The sequence below is a fragment of the Argopecten irradians genome, chromosome 9 (genome assembly GCF_041381155.1).
Source record: "Argopecten irradians isolate NY chromosome 9, Ai_NY, whole genome shotgun sequence".
Classification (NCBI taxonomy): Eukaryota; Metazoa; Mollusca; class Bivalvia; order Pectinida; family Pectinidae; genus Argopecten; species Argopecten irradians.
The window spans coordinates 9,132,815-9,143,275 of record NC_091142.1 but is presented as its reverse complement, the minus strand read 5'-3'; the positions used below and the strand labels follow the sequence as shown (position 1 = coordinate 9,143,275).

Here is a 10,461-nt window from a genome sequence, read left to right as displayed (position 1 = left end):
CAATGTTATCCTTATTGATATCAATCAACTTTTCATCAATTCAAATGATAATTTTAATATTAATGATAGAAAATTTAAAACGGGTATTTTCTGCATTAAATGTCTGTTGGTTTCTTTATGACTGTTTTTTTCAAGCTTAAAGTAGGAAGAAGCATTTGTCAGTACAAGGGTACCAATCTATTTTAGGTGGAAATTTGATCATTTTGTATCACCATGCTGGTAATTTGTGTCTTATTAATTAACTCATTCACTCCTGAAGACACATTTGGACTCTTCCAATTCAAAGTCTAGAAGAGTTCATTATGAATTTCCAGGGGTGACCCGGGTCAATGAGTTAATCATCTTTAACAGCCATATGTGTAAAACTAAAGACCCAGTTCATTGAACCCAGAGACAAACTGACTGAAGTTATGTATCATCTAAATTTTTATTCTGTTTCAATTTGTCAGGTTAAGCTTGTTCAAATCACACAGGTATATACATATGACAAGTGGACCTGAGTATGAGATATGGAAGGGATAATCTAACAATTCAAATATTGTATAAAATAAATAAGATGGTGCGTACATTATCATGTAACTTCAGTATATGTTTGTCTGGGTTACATGATCGTGGTCTTTTTATACATGAATGGTGCTGCTAACAATGATTAATATGACAATTCCATATACCAGCGAGGCAATACAAAATGGCGAACTTTCCACCTAAAATACAGCTGATAGGTAAAGTAGATTGGTATCCTTGAAAAAGAATATAATCAGAATGGTTTGTTGATGATGTAACAGTATAAAGAGCCAAATGAGTGATGTAATGTGCACTAAAGTAACAAACAATGCAGATAAAATTAGACTAGTGTAAAGTTGGTAGATAATGTTATTTCCTCTGGTATGGAATATTAATAAGCAAAATGATCTTGACGCAGATTTTAGAATTTCATGAAATTTCATAATTTGAGTATTATACATGGAATCTTTCTTTTCTCCTCATTTCTTGTGAATAGAAAATATATTTCTCCCATACTTCACAGGGATATCCCTTGGTTGCTAGGGGGAAAGATATCTCTATCTTACACAGGGGGGTGTAAGACAGCTCACACGCGCTAGACAATAACGTGACGTCATCAATACATGTGGCGTAACTGCAGCGCGTATTGTAGATGACGTCATCAATTTTGACGCATAACGACGTTCCTGCTATAATGACGCGATGAAACCATGTGGAATTTCATCATTTTTCTACTAAGTATGGGAGAAAAAGAATCAAACATGGGTCTGTGAAGTGGACAGGGACATCTCAACCCGAGTGAAAGATTTTGGCCGTCAACCCTCGGCAAGCCTCGGGTTGATTAGCCAAAAATCTTTCACACGGGTTGAGATATCCCTGTCCACTTCACAGACCCATGTAAGATTATTACTCTATGCTGCTTCCCGCGGCATTGCAATCAGTTTCAAAGTGAAAGTATAAATTGTTGATTGAGTTGATAAGTGGGGGGTACTATGTCAGTAACAATTGTGTGTTACAGCTAATGCATGGCTCTAACTTACACAGTGACAGAGTGTGTACGAGGTGTAATGGATGTCATATTTCAATTTGCATGTGAGACTGTTTGGATCTGTAAGACTGAATTTCATATCATCATGTTTATGTATATCATTTCATCGTTATGTTTAAAGATGCTACACAGCTGACAGAGTATAATCAATATTCATTATATAGACAGCAATTGGTATTAACTTAATAATGTACTTGTAAGTCTTATTTGTGTTTACCAATACAACAAAAATCGTTTTGTTTTTGGCACATGCACAATATATGAGTACTTCAATCCATATGGGACAAAGCACCACTGTGACCAAGTTTTTCCGTGATGTAATATTGATAGTTTTTGATATTTTCATCTTGAAGTAAAATAAGTAACTCGAACTTGTCAATGGTGTTAACCATTCATCGGCAATGTAGCACCTTTGAACCATGAATACATGTGTAACAGGGGTACCAATTTATGTCATCAATAGGCTGTATTTTAGGCGACAAGGCGTCACAAAATGGCATACTTTTCATTAAAAATATACAGCCAATTGATGACTTAGATTGATACCTTTGTTTAAGATTACATTGTATGCTGTGCTGTTAGAATCTAATTTGTTATGAGAATGAAATTTGTAGATGAAGCTAGCATTGAAATGGATGTGTGTATAATCACCATTGAAATGGAATGTGTGTATAATCACCATTGAAATGGAATGTGTGTATAATCACCATTGAAATGGATGCGTGTATAATCGCCACTGAAATGGATGTGTGTATATCACCATTGGAATGGATGTTTGTATAATCGCCATTGAAATGGATGTGTGTATAATCGCCATTGAAATGGATGTGTGTATAATCACCATTGAAATGGATGTGTGTATATCACCATTGAAATGGATGTGTGTATAATCGCCATTGAAATGGATGTGTGTATAATCGCCATTGAAATGGATGTGTGTATAATCGCCATTGAAATGGATGTGTGTATATCACCATTGAAATGGATGTGTGTATATCACCATTGAAATGGATGTGTGTATAATCGCCACTGAAATGGATGTGTGTATAATCGCCACTGAAATGGATGTGTGTATAATCCCATTGAAATGGATGTGTGTATAATCACCATTGAAATGGATGTGTGTATATCACCATTGAAATGGAATGTGTGTATAATCACCATTGGAATGGATGTTTGTATAATCGCCATTGAAATGGATGTGTGTATATCACCATTGAAATGGATGCGTGTATAATCGCCATTGAAATGGATGTGTGTATATCACCATTGAAATGGAATGTGTGTATATTAGCCATTGAAATGGATGTGTGTATAATCGCCATTGAAATGGATGTGTGTATAATATCGCCATTGAAATGGATGTGTGTATATCACCATTGGAATGGATGTGTGTATAATCGCCATTGAAATGGATGTGTGTATATCACCATTGGAATGGATGTGTGTATAATCGCCATTGAAATGGATGTGTGTATATCACCATTGAAATTGATGTGTGTATAATCATTATTGAATTGGATGTGTGTGTGTGTGTATTAAATCACCATTGAAATGGATGTGTATAATCGCCATTGAAATGGATGTGTGTATCATTAGACAGTAGAGATATTGATGAATGGATTGTACTAATAAATTTACTGTATCATAAAATCTATGAATTTTCTTTATAATTTCTGTAGAACATTTTACAACTATTAACACCTAAACTCATTAAATGCATTTATTCCAATAATCAATGTAACAAAATTACGATGTAATTAACAATATATGTAAAAAATGTAACATTAACATTATAACAATCATTTTGAAAGTCACAAGAAAAAAATATATAAATATAATGCATTTAAATAAAAATTGATAGATTATTGATTCTGATGTAAACCATGTCCCTCAAATAACCCTCACACATATCTTGTGTTCAGTATTAACCCTTATGTATAGTATAATGTACCAATTACCATTTTTTGTCTTACTGAATCTAAATTTAATTTTTGGCCAATCACAGGTTTCCACTTTGCATCATTAAGGCCAAAAAAAATTATATGCATGTTTCATGTTACATGACTGAAAAATATAGGGAGGAGTTGAGTGGCTTTATTACTACATTACAAAGTAATTTAATAATACATGTAATTTGTCATTCAGGCTTTAGGCTAGCTAGAAGTCTTTTATTTCTCATTACAGTATTCAAAATTGAACTTTATCTGGATAAACTTAAAGCATGCGTAAAAATATAAGTTGACAACTTCACACACAACATTTTTGTTTTGAAAAAGTGTGATAAAATAGCTAGGGTCGGAAGTAAAAACTAGAGTAGGTAGGGGTACCTGAAACATACATTTTTTTTTTAGGCCTAATAACAAAACGTTTAATTCCCATTAAGTCCAGTATACTCCCCACTTCATTTGGGGGAAATAATGATTATAATTGTCTTCTCGTTAAGATAAATATGATTTTAAAGACAGTATCATAAGATTTGTTTAAGGTAGGTCCATACTTTTGAAAATCGCGCCAATTCATATGACGCTATACCGGAAGTTGCGGAGGTTGTTTTGAATTCCAGAATGGTTTCCGATACGCCACGACATCACACTTGGATATTTTTTCAATTGGTGAAAATTGTCTACATATAATATTGAATGTTTAAAATCATTAAATAAATCAAATAAAAGCAGTGAAGTGAAAATTATATGCTATCTCTGAGGTTTTTGCGGTCCCTGTCGTAAATGGGAATGGATTTTTAACACCGGAAGTGCCGTTCGTCGCTATAAATCATAAGACGGGGCCCCGCCGGACCGAAATTCCGGGATTCTAAAATATCGCATACGGATTTCCTTTAAACACACAATTTAGAGAAAATCATAAAAACAAACAAACATAAACCAGATATAATATCACAAAAACGTATGAACTGATGTGGAATTTTTTTTTCCGGCATGATTTTCAAAAAATAGTCAAATATAACCCATCTTAGCACTGGATGAAATGGGGTAGGGTTGCGAGTTACAAACTTCAAGCTTACAAAATTGTGAAATTTTGATCGAGGACCCCGTGTTTTTATATGATATTTGTAAAACATATTACCTTGGGCATATCATATACAAATATTGTGAAATTGACATGGGTTTTCATTTCCTTTTTGGCCTATTCATTGATTTTTTACGGGCGAAAATATGGCAAAACATGGTAATTACGTATAGAAACGGTCCAGGAAAATAACAAAAATTAGTTAGCATTTGTAAAAATAAAATAGTTTTGTATATTGTTTTATCGTAAGAAATTAAGGATAAAAAATCAACAGGATCGAGACTACATTCACCCTAATATTACAGAAAACATAATTTTATGAATTTTTCTATTTTCGGTCAGCAAATTTGCATGGATGGTATATTTCAAGCTTAAATATCTCAAAAAGTAGTTCGAGAACACCCATTTATCTTTACAGATTTGAAATCTGTAAAGTAACATGGATAAAATATGGAACATCTATGGAAAAATATGGCAAAACATGGTAATTACGTATAGAAACGGTCCAGGAAAATAACAAAAATTAGTTAGCATTTGTAAAAATAAAATAGTTTTGTATATTGTTTTATCGTAAGAAATTTAGGATAAAAAATCAACAGGATCGAGACTACATTCACCCTAATATTACAGAAAACATAATTTTATGAATTTTTCTATTTTCGGTCAGCAAATTTGCATGGATGGTATATTTCAAGCTTAAATATCTCAAAAAGTAGTTCGAGAACACCCATTTATCTTTACAGATTTGAAATCTGTAAAGTAACATGGATAAAACTTTGCCTCACACGTATATCATTAGCGTTCACAACATACCAGTATCTATATAGTTATATAATTGTTGATTTACACTGTTGATTCTTTGATCACTACAAATAAACATGCATGAGTAATGTTAAATTCTTATCTTTTTATCATCAAAAGAAATTAAAAATCTAAATAACATTTTTATATTACCATATATCCTGTATATATATATAATATGCAGGTCACAGTGCAAAGGTTTATAGATTATTTAGTCTTATCATATATATATTGACATAATCCCCAATACATTATATTAAGATTTCAGTATAAACAATAATTAAACATCAATCATTACACATTTTCAATGGTAAAAGACAATTAAGGACTATTTTAGCAAAACAGATCTAACCCATTCAATGACCATAGAATGATACCCATGTTTGCTTTATTTTTGTAGACTAGTGACTTGTTATAGGAGTGATGTCCGATAATAAACCCCTCCCCTAAACATCAACATTTTTAACTCCCCCCTTTCTCCATAGGAACTATTACAGAAGTGAAGAAAATTTGATGAAACTGGGCCCTGATAATAAAAATTATGTCTTACAGTTGAAGTGTTCTAAAAATTGAGCTAAAATATTTTGTAATATACATGACAGCTTATATTAACCATGTGTGAAACTTCAACCAATACCAATCACAAAAAGAAATAACTTTCAACAAGCAATCAAATATATTACGGTTATTGAACAGTATTGAGCACACCATTTTGGCAAGTAGAAGCATATGTCACATTTATCGTCAGTTGACAATTCCTGACTTAGCCATTTATTCACTGTTTGGGGGAACTGAGGAGTTATCTCCCTTTACCCCTTCATCACTTAACCTCTGCCTTTTCTGTCTTCGACTGTCAAACAGTTGGACTCTTAGCTTGAATTTACATGTTTTTGTAGGAGCGTCAGTTTTCTTCTTCAGTATTTCATTAATGACCTCATACAAAGGATGCGTACATGGGGCCATTGTTGTGACATCACAGGACTGTTCCCAGGACTCGATTACATCATTGATGATTCCTGCGTAGTCTACTGCATCGCTGTTCGGATCTGGTCTGTCTCTTATCTCAGCATTATCCTGTTGTTCTGGTGAGTCGATGCAGACGGCCTTATACTGACTAATTACGATGACCTTATGACCTTTCATTGGACTGGTGAGAGAGAAGTGGTATGGGGACAGAATGGCTTGATACAAATGATATTTAGAACCACTACCTTCATTTCTGTGTATATCTGAAGAGTTATCTTCACAGATCAAACGTTCAGATGACACTAGAAACTGTCCTGGGTTGAACGCTTTTGACATGATGGCCATAATTTGATTATCACTGCCCTCGGTCAATAGATATACAGGCTGCTCCTCTTCAAGGGTGAGATCAGGACTCTTGGAAAACTGGCCACCAGTGAAGAATAGAACTGGACTACAAGCTGTATGTATTAACTGGTTGTCTTTATTATGAGAGATTACAACTGCCTTGCAGAATTTCTGACAAGGAGACAGAACCCTGCAGACCTTGTCATCCTTTCTTTCTCTCGACTTTTTTGCTGCAGGTTCTGATTTGGCCGTCTTTTTCCTGCTTTTATCATTTCCCTTTGAATCCTTTTCCTTTTGTTCCTTTACCTTGGGATTCTTTGCCTTTAACTTCTTTACTTTATCACCCTCTGCTTTATTTGATAACTTGGATTTTAATTTTTTATCAGTTTTTTTCACATTGGCCTTTTTCTTTTCATCATTCACACCAATTTTTTTTGTTTCCGTTTTGCTCTTTGTTTTCTTGGCATTAGTAGATTTGTTCAGTTGCTGCTTCCCTTTTCTTTCCTTTTGATCTTCTGTCTTTTCTTTACTGGAGCGTTTTTTCTTTGAAGTTTTCCCTTCCGATTGAGAAGTTGTTTTGACTCCATCTGTTAGAGAATGACTGTTGATTCCTTTTGTTGCTTCTTGTCCTTGATCAGCATTACCAACAAGTGCTGCAGGACTTGACTTAACTGTGTGTAGTCTGTATTTCCCTGGAGGCAACTGTATGGGGCATACTGGATTGTATGATCCTGAGGATTTCTCAGGAGACAAAATCATGTACTTGTTACTTTCACCAATCTTTGTCACAACAAACTTAGATGGTGAATTCTCGGCCGTCATTAACCGATTCAGATCTGGATTTGAGCTCTGTGAAGAATGTCCAGGTCCTTGTAAGCCTGATGTTTTGGAATGAAGTTGTGATTGTAATTGTGGTATCTGGCTAAGGGTTATCACATGCATTTGCTGACCAAGTGGTGCTGAAAATGTACCCAAATGTTGACCTATTTGTCCAGGCTGTGTTGCATTCTTTGTTGGTTTAAACGGTGGGTGTATAGAAACTTGGCCCTGCTGTTGTCCTGTCTGACCACACACAGCTGGATATCTTTCATATTTATCTGCCACCATGGCAGCATCTCCAAATCCATCTCCAGTTCCTGCAAAATGCCCTTGTTCAGATACAGCCATTCTAGGCCCTGTGTGTAGGCACACTGTTGGTGCTGTTTGCTGACATACATTTTTACTCTTCACTTCACCACAAAAGACCTTTATTTGACCTCTTGCCTTTGACTTATCCAACGTTTGGTTTGTTACAAACATCGACTTTCCTAAATCTGTTGTAAGGAACTTGTATAAAACCGGACTTTGACCTTGAGATTTTCTCTGTACACACACTTTCTCACTTGGTGAAATGGAAGATATGCAGTTGTTTGGTACTTGGCCATGACACTGTTGATCCAAGATGTAATTTTTTCCAGAAGAATGTTCCTTCATGTTTTTTTGGTCCATTCTGTATTCTTGGTGATCCACAAATTGAGTTGACTGACTCATGTTGTTCGTTATTTCTCCTCTGCTTTTTGTTGAAGATTGTCCATGGACAGAAGAGAGTTGCTTATTGTCAGAAAATAGCTGCCTGCCACTATTTAAAGAAGTCATTGGTTGGGGCCTAACAGTACTGTCTGGTGAAAGTGATTGACATGGAGAAAGCACTGGCATAGTCAAATCTGGTCTATTTCTAGGAAGCACAAGGTGCTCATCAATTTTAGGAGAAAGTATCGGCATTTCTCTAGGAGTTAAAGATTGGTTGCAAGGTGAAGACAGTTCCAAATCAAATAGAGACATGTGGCTCCCTCTGTGAGATCGACTTCAAAAGGGGAGATAACTGCATAGACTCTTGGATACTGGTCATTTACATATGAAATCACTGATGATCATGGCAGGTTTATCATCATTATGCCCTATTCCAGTAGACCTGTCTTCATTAGACTCCTCAGCATGTACCTGAATTAAAAAAAAAAGAAAAAAAAAACCGCCTGATAATGGATGTACATACAATATGAGGGTATTAGAAGCAGATTTACTCAATCATTCTAGCAATCTTTTCTGGTAAATGTTGATGTCATTTAAATTCTAAATTTTACTTTGACCTTTGTTAAATTAGCAGCCGATTAAACCTGATTTTTTCCACTTAGAGCAAGAACAATTAAAAACTTAAATTTTCAAATGAAACTCTGGAAAAAGCACATTCTTTTAGACTAACGTGTTACGGGTATATAAAATTATAAAGTGTCATGAAATTTATATATTTTTTTGATGATTAATATAATCTTTTTTTATTATCTAATCTGTCATAATTTTGAACACAAGCACTTGCATTTGATAAAGTTGCTAGTAAAAATAAAAACAACTGAACAGTTTGGAATCTAATATAGATGGAGTTCAAAGAAGTGCAACAAAACTCAGTCAGGTGAAAGGACTAAAAGACAAACCAGTGGGTTTGTGCAATGAAAGGCAACGTTATGATTAGAAATTTCCCACATCTAAAAGTAGTAGGAAAAGGATCCAAGTAAAGTATAGGCCTATAGGATGATGTCTGTATTTTTTTTACGCAACATTTAAAGGGCCAATACCTTTCGTAACGGCATTTAATTTTCAAAATCGGAAAGTAAAACAAGATTATATATTTTTGTAGAGTCACAAAAGTTATTAGCTTAACGTTAATATTTCACTTATCATCACCTTCTAAACAAATAAACTAAATAAAATCTTAATTTTCATAATACGGGTCGTATTATGTTTCCTAATTGTCGCCAGTTAGTTTTAAAACTATCACTGCGCCAGATGGCAAAACAGCAAAATGAATCTTCACTGTTAAAATAGCTTACACAGGGAATTTGGTGTTTGTTTGGTGTTGTAACAACATTTTTGACACCACTGTTAATTTTATTATGTTAACAATTGTTTTTAAGAAACGTGTGATTTTTTCTTCTGAAAGGTAGAGGGCCTTTAGTCCTAATAAAATGTAGGCTAGTTTTGCTGTTCATGTTCTACCTCTCTGTCATTAATTAAAACCATTTTCATCATCATCCTTATAACCATTATCATTCAATTCAAAACTATATTTTTCAATCTTATTATCTTTATCAATCCCATCTAGGCTATTTAATCTTAAAAAATCACCCTCAGGACAGGTTAGACATCAACCTCATTATTCTCATGATCAGCCAAAAACATTCATCATTATTTCCATATAATTGATTAATAAAATCAATTCATCAATAAGTTGGTCCTAACACACGGCTTCTCTCCCACTGTATAGATTACTTGACATAAGACCTACCACAGTGTTTGCTCGCTGTCTGATGTTGGCTAGCTTCATTCACGACGCCATTACGCTGCAACGTCATTATGACGTCATCATCAAAACATAGAGGCGCTATGCCGAACCTCAGCCTATGCTATTGTAGACTTTTGTAACATATAAATGGCGTTGAGAATTATTGTTTAAAGAGACAACTTCGTGTAATCCTACCACAGAATGTTAGTTTAAAACTCGCCCGCCAAACAAACAAGTGTTATGAGGTCTTGATCACTCAGGAACGGCAACTCTCGCGACTCGTTGCACGGAAAATGTCGTGTTAAAAAAAGACTTGGCTTTACAAGAAGGGTCAGTCCAATTTGTGTAAGTATTCAACAATGTAGTTCATTAATATTTATTCATTAATTTTTCTTCAGTACTTTGGAGTGAAAATGTGTCTTACTACTAAACATAACGGATAGCCTGTGAA

The 10,461-nt window shown here is 34.4% G+C and overlaps 1 protein-coding gene across 1 annotated transcript; it reads right to left on the bottom strand.

Annotated features, from left to right (window-relative positions):
• Window positions 1–3,261: 3,261 nt before the first annotated feature.
• LOC138331356 (uncharacterized) lies at window positions 3,262–10,309 on the bottom strand. Its single transcript, XM_069278920.1, has 2 exons — window positions 10,014–10,309; window positions 3,262–8,674 (listed from the first exon to the last, which is right to left on the bottom strand). The coding sequence occupies exon 2, from the start codon at window positions 8,513–8,515 to the stop codon at window positions 6,155–6,157; it is 2,361 nt and encodes a 786-aa protein (XP_069135021.1). The 5' UTR covers window positions 8,516–8,674; window positions 10,014–10,309; the 3' UTR covers window positions 3,262–6,154.
• Between the last annotated feature and the right edge of the window lie 152 nt (window positions 10,310–10,461).

Bases quoted from the DNA above. Each gene is read 5' to 3' on its own strand.
- LOC138331356 (XM_069278920.1), bottom strand. From the start codon at position 8,515: ATGTCTCTATTTGATTTGGAACTGTCTTCACCTTGCAACCAATCTTTA.